The sequence below is a fragment of the Lonchura striata genome, chromosome 8, assembly GCF_046129695.1.
Source record: "Lonchura striata isolate bLonStr1 chromosome 8, bLonStr1.mat, whole genome shotgun sequence".
Taxonomy (NCBI): Eukaryota; Metazoa; Chordata; class Aves; order Passeriformes; family Estrildidae; genus Lonchura; species Lonchura striata.
Window position 1 is genome coordinate 25,964,565 of NC_134610.1, and position 15,906 is coordinate 25,980,470.

Consider the following 15,906-nt stretch of genomic DNA (forward strand, 5'->3'; position numbering starts at 1 on the left):
GCGGGCGCGGAAGGTGCGCGCGCGCCGCCGCCCGCTCGCGCGGAGGTGTCGAGGCGGTGCCGCCGTGTCCCTCACGGCGGCGGCTGGAGCCGCACGGGCGGTGCCGCTGCGGGGACCCGCCCGCCCCCGCGCTGAGGTGCCGCCGTGTCCCTCACGGCGGCGGCTGGAGCCGCACGGGCGGTGCCGCTGCGGGGACGCGCCCGCGCCGCTCCGCCGCGACCCCCGGGCGCAGCCCGCCGGCCGTGAGGGCTGCGCCGCGCTGCTCCCCCCCGCCCCGGGGCGCTATGAGCCATGAAGCCGCCCGGCAGCAGCTCCCTGCGGCAGTCTGGCTGCGGCGGCCGCCGCCGCCCCGCGCTCCTGCCGCTCCTCGGCCGCCTCGTCTCGCTGCTCCTGCTCCTCCATGGCTCCTCCTGCCCCCGGGCCCGCGCGGCCGCAGCGGCCGCCGGTGGGTATGGCGGGGCTGCGGTGCCTGAGGGGTCTGCGGCCCCTCGTTCGCCGTCCCCCGCGACGAACCCCGGCAACATCCATTTCCCTTCAACCATTCCCTCCTTCCTCCCCGCTCCCAGCTTTGTGTGCGTGTCTGTGTCGGCGTGTGTAAACCCGGGGCTCAGTGAAGATTTCCTTGGCTTGCTTGCTTAGACAAAAGAGGGGTACGTGCGGTGCCGGTGCTGCAGTGTTGGGTAGGGATGCTGTGCGTGGAAAGACGCCCGTGAGGGATGCGACACAGAAACCTCCGGTGGTCTTTGTATGTGTCACGGTGCATGTGGACGGCGATCCGCTAGTTTGTCTGCTTGGGGTCGGATTTTCGTGTGTGCTTTGTTGTTTATTTGCTTTTGGTTGTATATAGGTGACATGAGGAATGCTCTGAATGCAGTCTGTTTGTACATCATGTTATTATTGTTGGTACATTGCCGTTACCTTGTAATATTGTTATGTTGTTACATCGCGTTGATTGTCTTGAAATTTTAATGAAGAAAGGTCCAGCATTTCTTTTCAAAAGCTGCTACTGAAGGAAAGGGCTCTTGTCAAAGTTAAAAGAAGTAGAAATCAATTTCCTTTACATAATAGGAAGTTTAGCATTCAGTGCACGTGAACTCTGAATTCAGTGTATGTTAGCAACACTGGGAGTATTCTTAGCTTTTTGTAGATTTTTTTTTTTTGTGAAAGAATTTAGCTGTGTGAGAGGGGGTAGGGGATAACTGCATATCCATTAAGTTGAGGTTTTTTTTCTTACTGAAGATTGAGAGGTATTAAAATATTTATAACCCATGACTGCATATGAAAATGTAGATTAATGCAATTAAATAAATCATGTTCTCTCTGAAACCATTTTATGTGTGAATAATGAATCAAATCTAGCTCAATGAGTAAGCTATCTTTTTGTTGGCTTGAGTGATTAGTAAAATGTTAGAAAACTGCAAGCAAATATGTAGCTTTTTAATGGAAATAAACACATTCTGCCATGGAATTCACGGCTGGCATATCTTGCTTCCCCAGGCCTGCATTGGAATGAAACAGCAAGCGGTATAGAGGAAGTACTGGCAGATGAAGAGAGTACATTTCAACAGAGTAACAGCAGTAACAGTAAAAATAACAGCTACAGCAATGCAATCCAGAAAGAAATCACACTGCCTTCAAGACTAATCTATTACATCAACAGAGACTCTGAGACCCCTTACCATATCCTGGATACCAGGGCAAGGCACCAGCAGAAACATGACAAGGTAGGGTAAAAAGGCTCATCTGCAGATTTTTCAAAACATGTGATGTGCAACTGTGTTTGTTTTGATCTGTAGATGTTCAAGACTTAATGGTGGTCCCTATCACAATTTTTAAGAATTAAGGGAGTACATGTAATTAAACAAGAATGTAATTTCCCTTGTGTTAACTTAAAGATAATTATTTTGAATTTCAGAATGGTTCAGAAACTGTAGATAAAACAAATGAGAATTAGGTGAAGTTGAGTTGACTAATCAGCATAGATTCTGGTGTCTTCACTTTTGGTACACCTGTATCAACAAACTGTTTCTTCCAAAATAGCTCTAGACTGCAAATGTATCTGCATAGGATTTCTTCTTTGAAATCCTAAACTTGAAGCATGAGTTACTTAGCTTTGAGTGTACCATGCACTACCTAACAAATGCTGCATTCATCTCCTGCCACTGTATGGCCATTGAAGAACACTGTTAATGTTATCATTTTTTGTCAAACACAGTACCTGCATTCTTAATTTTTAGTGGCAAGATCTAATATTCCATTTTATATGGATGTAGCTAGCAAGTTGTTTGGGTTCTTTTCCCCCCTGAAATTATATAGAACTGAACAAACTTTGGTTTTGTGGAATAGTGTTGTAAAGGAATAAACCTGTCTAAACTATATCATTTAGTACCCTTTAAATTTATTTAATCCTATTTTTATAAATCTTTGTTTAAAAAGTTAATTTCTTCCTGCAGGGTAAAAGGTAAAGTGAAGGTAAAGATGGTTTGAATATGAAGAGGTAGGCAAGAGAAACAAAGCAAAGCAGTGCATACGATATTACTGGGGGACTTAGCTATAATGGAGTTCCTACCTATTGAATAGCCTATTGAATTTCTCTTGAAATTTTAGACAATGAATTTAATACATGTTATATGTCCTTACGTTGATATTGATTATGTGCCCTTTCAGATGTGAAATTAATAAGAAGGTACTGAATAATCTTTGAAAAAAAAGGTTGAGGTATCTGTATAATTTTTATGTCTTAAATAGGAAGAAATATTGCTTCCTAGCTTACTTAACATGGATACTGGTGTCTGCCTTTGGAGGCATCTCAATACACCAATATGTTATGGTTGGCACAGGAAAGCTTTTTGTTTGTTGGAAACTGGAGCTACTTAAGAGAACATTACATTCAGACCTAATACTCCTTCAAGTGACTCCACTCTTTTAAATACACTTAAAACACTGAGGTCTTGCTGTTCCCTCTTGGGAAGAAAGGGATTTAAAACTGTCTGCAGACTTGCTTTTGGGAATAATCCTTCCTCCATGGTCCTGTGTGTTGGTTTCTTTGAAATCCATTGGGGACAGTGTGCAATCTCTACGCTTACCCAGCACTGCCCACGAGAACGTTGCTATTCCTTCCTATGCCCTACCTTGTATCTACATGTTGGAGTAAAGCTCTGCAGAAATCAGTGCTGACAGAATTGGTATTGATTCCTTGGGCATGCTTGCTGCTGACTGTTGTGTAAAGTGGATCTTCTTTCTACTCACGGTGTCCCTTTTAAACACAGGGAATGCTAATGCTGCAGTTTTTCCCACAGAAGGGTTCCTTAGGCCTGGGCTTTCATGGAGAGTGACATTATGTTGACTTCATTCTTCCGGCATGAAATTTCTATTGTTTTATATTTATTGTTATATTTAATTGGAGGAAAGAGTTGATTATGTTCATTGTCTGGGTGGATTTTTGTATGTCTTGCTTCTGGATCATCGTACCTGACACCCTTATCCCTAACTTGCATTTTGTGCATTTCCTTGCATGAAGGAATTCTTTGCCTTTTCATCTACTTTACAACAGCTAGAATATTTGTTATTATATTATTTTCTTCTGTTTAAGATTTGCTATAATCTTTTCTGTGGAGCTTAACTGGGGCCTGGGGTAAGTCTGAAATGTGTAAAAGGAAGACAACCCAAACAACAACCTATAAACAAAACAATGCAATTGAATGAAAGATACCTCAGGGGGAGGACTCTTTTCAATACTGGCTTTTATCCTTCCCAAAATTAAAATAAATGCTATATAATAATAAATCCTACTTGTGAGATTTTGATTTATCTTACATTGGTAATAAAGAGAAGTAGCCAAAATATAGTTAGGTAAAGAATGACATCTGTATTTAGGATTTTTTTTAATACCATGTAACAGTCTTATATATGTATAGAGTAGAAAATGTTGAAGAAAAAATGCTTTTGTTGTTCTTTTACTGGGACTATACATTTTAAACAGCATTTTCTTGTCAACCTTAATATGCTATTTATAGGCATATGATGTGGAAACAGTCCCTAACTGTTGATAATATTCAGTAGACTTCTTTCTGTGGAACTTCTCTACAGCATTCAGAATAATGTAATATGGCCAGTTTGTGAGATTAGGCCTGAATGCCTCAGAAATGCTGAGTCACTATAAGAAAAGGGTGAGACTAGAAGAAATGGTGTGCATGTGGGAAGAAAGAGGTTGGAGAAGTTGAAGAAATACAATTAAGTAAAATTATTCAAAATATTTTTTTAAAAATCACGTCCCAAAAGTAAGTGTCTTCAACGTTCTTCATGAAATGTTGGTAGAAATTAAACACTGGAGAGAAAACAGTGTAGGAGAGAATAAAAAAACCCCATAAATAATGAGTTACTTTCTTAGCATTGATTCTCTCTATCCCCTTTTGGTGAAATGTCATCATATTGAGAAGGTGTTTGTGATCAAGACCCTCTCACATTTCTTCTTACAAAAAGCTTTTTATCACTGCTAAAAGAAAGAAATGTCCACTATAGTTTTGAGAAAGTGATCTATCTTCAAGGGGGCAGAGTGCTAATATATACTTTATTTTAGCTTTGTGCTCTTAAAAAAAGCAAATTTTAAATACTTGATGCTTGAAAACTCTTAATTCTGTGTATCTGTTTCCTCCTAGTTGAATTAAGGCTAGCTGGTTTTGAGTTCTTCTGAAGTTATTTTTAGTGTAAAATGCTTAAAACTGAGCATCTATTTATAAAAACACACTGAAGAAGTTCACAGGAATCCTTAAAATTGATGAAGATATCTGAGTCACCTCTGTTCTTTCTTTTTAAGCTTCTGCAGGTGGAGGTAGTATTTTCAAGGAACTGTTAATCTCTTTATTGAACCAGATGACTGCTTTAGTTCATTTTCACAGGCTACATACCCAAGATTTTTAGGAGCTAGCAGGAAGACTGCTTGGGGCACAGCTTGTCTCAAAAGGCTAGGAGCAAGTACTTACAGTGGCCAGCAGAAGGAAAAATCCTGCAATGCAAGGTGTTTGAAGATAATAGGATTGCTGGAGAAATATAGCCCAGGGCAACCTCAGCAAATTTTGAGTGGAAAATAACTCAGACTGGATTCATATGGAGGCTGACTGTATCTGCTGGACAGTTTCTGAATCAGACGTTTTCAGGAGCTATAAAGAAGTCATCTCTTCATGCATAATTATAAGCTGTTAATGTAATTTTGGGAAGGAGAGAGGTGTTAGGAAAACTGTTTTGCAGATCCTAAAGAGGAAAGAATAAGGAAGAGTGCTTTTGCCTATGAAGATGTTCCCCCTTTGCCCAAAAGGTTTGATTTATTTTGAGCTATTTTTCATAGGATGGAACTCCAGGTGTTTCTGATCAGGTCAGCTGTTTGTCATTTCCATAATGAAAATACTCCTGCCCAGTGGATGCAATAATTTTTGGTATGTTGCCTTGCTTTAAAGGTTGAGATGCTTTAGAGGTTGAGGTACAGTGCTGTCTCAGTCCTCTATGTAATTTTAGAATGCAGCATATGAAAATTGAGCAGAAAAACATCCTTAAGGTGAAGGAAAGCAACTCTATTCCATTTAAAAGGAAGCAGTATTGAAAAAAAGCTTTTTTTTTTTTTTTTTTTTGTCAAAGACTAAAGATCACAATTGGTAAACTTAAGAGTGGCATCATGTCAATTCTTCCTAAAATCCAGAAAAAAATCCTATGCACTGGTTAGTCTTCCTTTTACTTGCCTACTTTAGGCTGTGTTTTTATTTTTAGTCCCCATCTAATGAAAACTGGTCAAAATAATGGAGTCCATGTGATATATATGTATTAGATTGTTGAATCTTTGTAGCATTTCAGCTGGCTTTGTCTTTTCTTTCTTTTTCCCTGATCTTTCTCTAATGCAGCTTCAGTTTGCTCTACTTGTAAATGGAAGATTGTATGTACTTTTTTTTTCTATTCTTTACTGAATTTATATTAATGCAAAAGGCTTATCTTAACTCTGTGTCTTCAGTAGTTACTAACAGGAGGATTAAAATTAGTCTTCCTGTCTTTTGTTTCTCAGAGTAGGAGATTTTCCTTATGCCAACTGCAACTAGATCTAGATCTTTGTTTCTTAGCTGAAATGCAGGTCATGTTATTTCTACAACTTCTTAAATTTTTTTAATGTGTTTCTGGGGTCTTTCATGAGCTTCACACAATCACCTAGTATTAGGTAGCACAAAGCTTGTACTTGCTATGCCTTGTTCCGAAATAGGAATAAATTAAGTGTATGGGTTTTCTAGCATTTGTGGGAAGCTGAGTACTGCAGGAAAGTGGCCCAAGATAGGGATGCACTACTTTGTAGAGTTTTACGAAAAAATCCTCAAGAGGGATATGATTTTGGAGGCCAGTGTTACTACAGAAGGGTGTCCAAGTATTGCCATGCTGGGAGAGAATGGTGAGCTCTGGCCCCCGGGGTTTAGATACACAGCAGCAGGATTGCTTCCAGGGGCAGATCTGCGTCTTTTTCACATACCCGTAACCTTTCTTCCAAAGAGCAGTCTTCAAGGCTTGGGGTTCAAGTGTAAAAGTAACTCCTCTGTTGTTAAAGTCCAGAGGGAAAATATCAGTAGGAGGTTTTCTGAAATGCTGTATGTTTTAAACATCAATTTTCACATGCTGCTGGGACATTTATGTATTCTGTTTCAATATGAAATTCTTTATTTCCAGGGAGTAGTGGAAGGTTGTTTTGGGGTCTGAGGACAGGCCAAAAAGCTGAAAGCAGGATTATGAACTAATATGTAGTAAGTCACATTGATTCGTGACAAAACTTAGGCTATTATTAGAATGGAGGTCTAGAGCAAAAAACCGTTTGATGGTGTAAAATCCATCTAAATCTGACTTACATATCTATTTCTATAATGAGAGTGATGAAACCCCTTGCTCAGCTCTAAACTCAGAGAGGTAGCTTTTGGCCATTATTTTAGTCAGCAGAACTGTATGAATAAATAGATTTCTAAAAGCAATGAGCTTGTGCTTTGGAGATTGTATCTGCATAAATATAGCAAAAGACTCATAGCTGCCATTAGTCTGTTAAATAAGGCTGTTACTTTGTTTAAAGACTTGTGACAGGACTTACTTAGTATTTTTGAAGGGATAACACATTATTGCATTTGGCATAGTTTTACTGTAAAGTAAAACCAATATAGTAGTTTATTTTTGGTGATGAAGATTGTAAATTTCCTGAAAGTCTGAAAAAAATTAATTATCAATAAATGATGCCCAAATGTGATAATGAAAACAATGAAAGGATTCAAGTTGTGACATAGATCAGTAGAACTGAGATTCCTGTTACAGCCATTTTTATACTGAAAGATACTGTAACCTAATGACTGATTTGAAAGAAACTGGAATTCTTTACACATATGAATTTTTAGCTTGGAAAAAACTCTGAGAGCTACTACTTTCCATAAGCAGCTATAGCACTCTTAGAATGTCCCTCGTATGAAAAATCTCTTATTACAATGACTATACCAGTAATTTGACCTCCCAGAACAGGGAAAAAACAGACTTTTTTTCCCCCCTCAATTTGGGTATGAGGACAGGAAGAATTTGAAAGACTCAGACCTTTCTTCAACCCCCATCTCTATGCATCATCAATAAGTCTTTGCTGAAGAAAAACTTTATATTATTTTGGAGCTTTGCCATTGGAATAGGCTACAGCTGTCAAAGCAGGAACCTCTGCAGAGGTTTTTAGATGATAAACACAGACAAAGGAACTTGGTCACCTCTGTATGTAAATAAAGGATACTTTTGCAGGTGTGAGCATTTGCATATACACAAGCCATACAAGAGGATGATATTTTATATTTTTCCTGTGAAAACATGTATGTTCTTCAAAATACATGCTGATTTACATTATATTCTTGTTGGAATTTATATTTCTATGCTGATGAGAAGAACACTGTATTTCAGATTATACTTCAAGTATTTGTATTACACAGTAGCTGATGAGAGAATACAGTGAAATTATAAAGTGGATAACAGAATTGCAGATATGTTTCTGAAATATTTCCTCCTCACTGTGGTACATGATGGTTGTAATGCTTAAAACACTTGGTGATAATTCACTGGTAGCTTTCTGTGCTAACTTACTGCAGGAAAATAATGTTTCAGGATTGAATATTTAGTCTCATTACCTTCAGCTGGTTTATGGCTTCTGGGAGTGGTTATCTATTGTTAAACTGGCTTAAGAGAGTCTATATTTGCTGTAGTGCATTCACCTGAATTCAAAACAGTGCTTTTGCTGAACTGCAGGGATTTAAAATCTTTTTGTAACCAATGGTTTAAGCTGAGTTTGGTGGAGAGCGTACCCTGCTGCAGGTCATCAAATTGCTGCTTTGCAGCAATTGCTTTTGTGTGCAGGCTGCATCTGTTAGTGAGTCACACTAATGGATAGCAAGTAGTGTTTTTATACACAGAAGTAGTTGTTTTCAGAAATAGCAATGTTACTGTATGTAATTCTGCAAGAGAAAGGGGTTTTAAGATATTGCAGACCAAGAATAAAAATTACATTTAGTAATTTGAAATTGCAGAAATATAAAGAATACATAGTTCCTGGCTTAGAAACTTGAAGGGTGATACACAGCTATCATTGAACAGGCTTGATTGGACGATAGGAAGACTATAGCAGATCAAACTAGTCTTCTGTCTAGCTGCCACTAAAATCAGTAGCTGATGCCTAGGGAGAGATTTCTCATGTTTCAGAATGATCTTAATTGGAATAGTTCATGCTCTTGTAAAGTTTGCAGATATTTAACATTGAAATCTTGTTTGTGGTATATATATGAAGACACATCCTTTTAGGTAAATGTTACATGTGGAGGAGATTCAAAACAGTAGCTTGTGTAACTCTTAAATTGAATAAAACTAATTGCAGTCCTTTTACTGTAACAAATTTTTATGCTTTAAAAATTTAGTTAATACATGTGTGTTTTGAAAACATAATTAGATTTTTGTCATGAACAGGTGCTTGGAAAGCTCCTTGTGATACTTGTTCCTTTACTTAATTTCTTTAAAAAAAGTGGATTTGGGGTGGAAAAGCCTCTTCTGCTGGGCATGTATTTAACCTGATCATCAGAGTCTCTCTGATCATGACACCTGTTTGTGTTTATACTTAAACTGTTTTGCTCTGCTGATTCAGAGCAGCTGTAAACTCAGATCTGCCAGGCCAGTATTAGCCAATTGGTGAACTGGTGAGATAGCAATATATATTTACCAAAAAAATACCACCAGGAGAAAGCTTAGTACTGGTTTGCTTCTGTGTGGTTTTAGATATCAGCTAGGAATATTATTTTTTTAGTTCTCATTTAGAGTCATTGTATTTTTTTAAATGAACAAAAACAGGCTTTAGCTAAGATTGTTTAATGGCATTAAAGGTTTTTAAAATATTTGTACATGACTTCTATTTTTAAAAAAGAAGCTTGACAACAAAGCTCTGTGATCCTATTGAATGGGAAATGATAATTCTGGCAGCAAAGAATGATGAAGTAATACAGGAAATGTTACAGCTGATTTTAGTCACAATAGCAACTTAAAAAATTATATTGAAGAATTTTCTGAAAGATAATTAATAACTTTGCTGAGAAGGAAGATGAAAATTTGCGCTGCTTTGTGTAGTGCAGGAATGGAGTAGAAATATAAAGGATATATCCTTTGTGGAGAAATTTCCAGAAGAGAACTGTGGGCTATAAAAGCCAACCTTCTTACTATTTAAGTTGTGCTGTAAACTAGCTAGAACTTGATATTTTTATGTGACATATCTGAGGGTTAATTGTGGTGTTTAATAAAAAATAGGGAGTTTTTTCTCTTTTGACTAATGGGCTTAGTCATAATATTTCACTTTGTGTGATTATTAATACTGTATCAAATTAATTTATAAGTAAGCATGATTTTATTAGAACATTATCAGGAAAAATAGTATGAAATTCAGATCTAATCTCTTCAACCCTGCTGGAACAGCTCTTCACAAAAAGAAATTCTTGAATCATCTCTTATCTCCCTATTTTTCTAGAAAACAGATAAGCATGTTTTAAATGTCTTTGGCTACAGTTATTACAGTATAGAGAGAAATAAAGAATACAATTTATCTGACAAGACCAGAATATACTGAAGTTAAACTTAACTCCCTATGCAAGACAAGCTGATGTTGATTCGTTGTATGACCAGCATCAGTATTCTTTATAATGATTTAGCTACAGTGCCAAGTACAAAGCCATTAATTGTGAAGGGATTACTTTGAAGAAGTTTTTAATAATGTGTAATATGAGCCTTGCCATGATTTTAATATTTGAAAGTGTATCACAAATGCTTTAATTATTTCAGCCTTTTAAATGGAGTGATTGCAATAACTAAATTAAATGAACAGTATACTACATTACTTATGTTACATAGCCATCTGGTTATGGCAAAATACAGACATTTGTGTGAAACTTTTTTCTCTTTTTTTTTTTTTTAAGACAGATGAGTGTGTATTTGAAAGTATGTTTTTCAGGTACCATTTACTTCCCACTGAAAAGGAAAATCCTTTTGAATCAGAATTTAGTACAAGGGCAGAAGTTTTCATATGCCCATGAGATTCATGAAAATGAGCATGTTTTCCATAACTTTGTTTTTCACAGTCACATTTGTTATATATTAAACTCAGTGAAAATTTTGACAACTGTTTCTATTTACAGGCTGTACATCTGGCCCAGGCAAGTTTCCAGATTGAGGCCTTTGGCTCTAAATTCATCCTTGACCTCACACTGAATAAGTAAGTGCATTATTTGAGGTTTCTTTCTTTCACTCCTGGTCTTATCATCTTATGGTATAAGGTCAGAGCATGTAATATTCCAAGAGCTGTTGAAAAAATGCTGTTATCCAAGTTTATTAATACAAAACAACATTTAAAATTTTCTGTGTAATGTATCAGTAATGCTTGCTGGCACCAAGAAAGTAGACACCCTTAAAATGTTATTGTTCATGGTAAAATAAACTGTGATAAATTGACAAATTCCAGTACTGGTAGTGTTTGCAAAGTGTGGATTTTCTTGTGCTTTTTTTTAAACTAATTGATGAATTATAACAAGATGTTTTAGTTTCTCAAATCAGTGTGTAGAAATACTGTAAATACTTGTATGAATAACTCGTCTTTAATGATCTGGAAATCATGCTATTGTCACTACAGTCATGAAGTTCCTAATGAGATGGGATTCTTAATGGTGTGGCTGCACTGAAAGGTGCAGCTGGAATCTGTTTGCTTTAAGGCAGACAATTTTATGTAATTCTTTGGTCTACAAGAACTGACTTATAATACAGGGCAGTGGTGGTTTAGTTGTGTATATCCTACATACTTTTATATCTCTGCTGAAGGTGTGGAACTATGAATTTCTAAAAATTGCAATGGCCTTTTTTTTGGCCGATGAAAGTTTAAGAATAAGGTAGAAGTATAAAATGAATACCAAATACTGGACAGGTAAAATGTAATGCTCAAAAGTGCATTTGCCCCTTCTATGTCCCTTGAGACTCAGCATGCTTAAAAAAGGAGAAACAAATTTACAGAAACAATTGCATACTGATTTTAAAAAGCATTCCTCTGGTCTTGAGGTTCATATGAGGTCTTTTTTTGGTCTTAAACTGTCATAAAAGGGGAGTTTTGTTAGGGATTAAGATGCAAACTTAGTAAATCTAATTGCTTTTAAAAGCAGCAAGTTATAGCTACAGAAATTTTGCAGAACTGGTATTTGTGTATTTGGCTTCTTGGCTGCTAATTATCAGATATTTTGCTGTAAAGGTAAGCTGGAAACATTTTCCTTCATCCATGCATAATTTTGAAGTTAGGTTGCTTTTGCATTTTTATCTTTCAAAATATTATGTGAAGTCTTGAGTGTCTGGCAAAAGATGAATTAATGCGAAGGCTGGGAACATCACACAATTGAAGGACGAAGAAAGCTTGAAGATAACCGGATGTTCTCTAGGCTCTGTAAAAATTATAGTGTAATGCGAGACTGTTGTTCTATGAGGGTTGGACCCATGCACAGTAATTCCAATGGATAATCATGACATATTTGTGGAGGGAACCAATATTTAGTGCCCTCTAAGCTACAGGGAATTCCTCTTCTTGGTCTGCTTTCCACTGCTCCTGTCTGCATATCCAGTGAGTAGTGAGTGTGAGCACACTTTCCCAGTTTGGCAGTGTATGTAGGGTATGGCTGGTCACACAGACAGTGACAAAGAAAAGCCATTGCCTTTACTGGTACCATGTAAACATGCTGACAGCACTTAGGTGAATAAGAAGAAAACAGGTTCATTAAGTTCTTCCACAGCTGATGAGAATTGAAAGTTTGCTGGTGAAAGGTATGCCAGCCCTCTCCTGATTCACGGGCAGGACAGCATTCACTGACACAAATGTTAACACAGGCTTTAAGTTCATTCAATATTGATGCCTAGGCTTGAGGCATGTGGTCACTGTCTTAGACCTTAGTCTTTCCAGATACAGATCTCCCTATACTTGTTGACTGACCCTCAAGTTTCTTTGCAGATCACACCTTTGCAGAATAGAGAGCAAGGCCACAAAGGGAGTATTACAAGTAGGACTTAACATAGGACAGACAACAGTGATCAGGCAGGGCCGTGCCAAACAAGCAGACTGTCTTGCAGCTTACACTAGTGACTCCTTTTTAGGCCACCTCCTCTCCATTTTCTGACACGTTATGTCCTGATTCACCTTTTCTACCCTTGGCACATTCCCTGAATGTTCTATAAAATGATTGCACATATCCACAAGTCTGGGCAGACATCCCGAGATAAGTTTGTTCCTTCCCAGGAGACAAATTATGTTGTTTACCACTTTTTATCTGTTCTAAATTTCTGGCTGAACCTCTTCAAGACTGAGGCTGAGTGGCTTCTTCTGTGACCTGTAGGTCAGTGACCAGAACCCTTATTTCCTGTTCATTAGGATTTGGGTTTCGTTGCATTTCCTGAATCTCATGGTGAATGGCTATTATCCAAGTAAAATCACAAGCCCTTTGACATTTCCCATATCCTGGCAATGTTACCCCTTGTCTATTTCTACTGTTTGTCCGTGTTTATTTTTAGCAACAAATGGTTCAAAAGTAAATGTATGGATTTTTTCTAATTGTGGTTGCTTTTTCAGCAATCAAGAAATCCAGGGCCTGCCACTTCAAATAGGAGAGGGAATGAACTTGCTGTGCACCTTGGCTGAAGAAGCTCTGCTCTTGTGATACCAGGAGTGTTCTTGCTGCCTATATATAAGGCACAAGGTGTTCAGATGCCTTACTGATATCCCTACTGCTTGCCCTTTTATACATTAGGTTTTCTCCTAGCTTCTTTAGTGGTGTTTGACTCTTTATCTGGTTCTGCAGTTTTACACAGTCTAAACCAGATGAAATATAATTTGTTATCCTAAAGGTGATTTTGGTAGCTTTTTCTGATAAGAAGATTCAGGGAAAAAGAGCTCACTTTTTGAACTCCTTAGCAAGGTGGGTTACTCTGAAATTTTGGACACCTTGCCCCTTGCTACACTCAAGTGTTTGACCAGTTGCAGGCTCTCAGTGTGATACCACTTCTGATGATGCATAATACTTGCAGATATATTGATTGTGGAAATAACTTGATGCAAAAAGTAATAGCTTTATAATCTGTAAGGGATTAAATAATGGTTTTAGTTAACACTCTTAGTATGAAAATGGAAGCTTGTAGTGTGGTAGCAATCCCATCTGAAAATTTAGACTTAGAATTAAGCTAAGATTGTCTGCCCAAACTCAGTAAATTTCCTGTGCAATATGTAGCATTTAGCATTGTCACAAACACAATTTATATAAAAAGCCTTTGAAAGTATTCACTTATTTCAGTAAGTTCACTTTTGTCCTCAAATGGCAGTGTTGTAACATTGAGTAATCAACGGTCCTAGTATATCTGACCAGTTTCTTGTTTTATAGTGATGCATTATTTACACAAACAAATGTTTGAAAGGTGCTAGAAAATTAGCTTTTAATTATCTCATTTCCAGCAATATGTAAAAGGCTTTTAACTTGCTGTTCTTATGCTGAAAGGGAGGAGTTTTGCAGTAACTCCTAATGTCCTATTTAAAGGTAGCAGGCTTTATGTTCTGGCATAGTACTAAAACACATTAAAGAGCAGTACTACCAAAGGCAGTGAATTAAAAATGTTTACTTGATGCTTTTTTAGTGAGGAGAGAAGTTGGCTGTATTTTCCAGCAGTTTGCAGCCATGGTCTAGCTCCAGCCTCTAAATAAAGAGGCCTCCACCAGCGCAGCAGGCTGAGGCTATACTGGAACCTTGACCCTCTGGGTGGTGGCTGAGACACATCCAAGAATAGGAAATTAGTTAATTGATATGGACAGAAACAGAGGGAAAACCCAAAGAGGAAAATTTTTCTCCCTTCCTATGGATAACTTGGCTCAGAATCTAGGATTCTTGGAGAAGGGGAGAAAAACAAATAATCAAAATCAGTCTGTATTTTTTATCTTTTCCTTCTTTTCTCTGTAAAAGTCCATCTTTTCAGGAAACTCTGTTTCCAGGAAAATGGATTTCTTTTCCATTAAGATCTCATGGAAAAAGTATTTGGCAACTTTGACATGAACTGAAAAAAACTTAACCCCACTGCATTTGACCATAACATGACTTAACAATTTGAGACATTAAAATATGATACCTATGGGGGAAAGTTAGTTTCTTTTGTGAAGTGCAGCCAGCATAATAGCAAATTTTATCTAATTGTTTAAACCTTATAATTGGTGTTTTAAATGAAAGTGGGAAAGCTAGTCACAGTTTTTCAGAAGGAAACTTTGAGTATTTATGACATTTCTTATATAAACACTTAGAGTATTAATGGATCCTATAAGATACATAACTAAATTAAATGCAGTAATAATACTGTGGAATGTTAAACTCTAATTGGCTTTGAAATATTTGTTACACATGAAATTCAAGGAAGTCAGTGTTAGGATTTTACAGAAATGTGTGTGTCCTCCTGTAAGTGCAGTTTTGCATTTCTCAGCTGTAGATAACAGAGCTTTACTCCCAGAGCTGGAGGCAATCTATTAAAAATTATCATTTGTCTTAGTGGGCATTTCATGTGTTAAGTCTTAGAGGCAGATGTGAAAAGCTCTCATCACCCTCACAGTAAAAAGGTCCTTCATTATATCTAAATCTATAATTTTTCAGTTTAAAGCCATTCCCCCTTGTCCTATTGCCGCGTGTCCTTGTATAAAGTACCACTTGTCAAACCACTTGCTTGGGGAGTAAAACTTCATTCTGTGCACTTCTGATCCTAGACTTAATTAAGTGTGGATCTCTCATCCCTCTGAACAGTTTTTTTAATCTGTCAGCTGAGATGCAACCACTGGTTTGGTGGATTGTTAGGGTCAACAAGCCCTGGGAAAATAAATACACATCTGTAGTGATATGACAATGCTGTAAAATTCAGTGTGGCAGGATGAGGGTATTGCCTTCTCCCTCTCGTGTAACAATTTTGGTATTAAATGCAGCAGGAAGTTTGAAAGAAGGTGCTTCTCAGAAAAATAATTGAAAGGTAAATTTTCTTACAGGGTGCTGTACATACTAAACTGTTTCCAGGAACTAAAGAATTGGAAGAACTTACAGAAAAGAAATCTACTGGGAGCCATTGCAAACAATTATACTAACTCTGGCTTATGAAATTCTGGTGAAAGATTGCTACATGTGTAGCAATGTTTGCTGTCAGACAACCTGCTAAGCAGCTGTCTGACTCAATGTATCCTTTCTTAGGTTATGTTCTTATTCCCACATGCAACCGCTGTACCCTGGCAATGGGGAAGAATTGTTGTCTTTCCACTTTAGTAGGTGTTTCAGTTGATTTCTGATATGGTCCAGATTT

The 15,906-nt window shown here is 37.6% G+C and overlaps 1 protein-coding gene across 8 annotated transcripts in view; it reads left to right on the top strand.

The window, feature by feature from the left end:
• The first annotated feature begins 246 nt into the window (after positions 1–246).
• ADAM23 (ADAM metallopeptidase domain 23) overlaps positions 247–15,906 on the top strand; it is a 68,758-nt gene continuing 53,098 nt past the window's right edge. For 6 of the 8 annotated variants that reach the window (XM_021538863.2, XM_031505382.2, XM_021538862.2 and 3 more), the window contains exons 1-3: positions 247–445; positions 1,498–1,724; positions 10,704–10,780. In XM_021538863.2, the coding sequence (XP_021394538.2) occupies positions 292–445; positions 1,498–1,724; positions 10,704–10,780 (458 nt within the window). In that variant the 5' untranslated portion in view covers positions 247–291. Of the gene's footprint in view, positions 446–482; positions 746–1,497; positions 1,725–10,703; positions 10,781–15,906 lie in introns of those variants that run through there. The other 2 variants (XM_077785115.1, XM_031505386.2) reach the window with 2 other exon arrangements.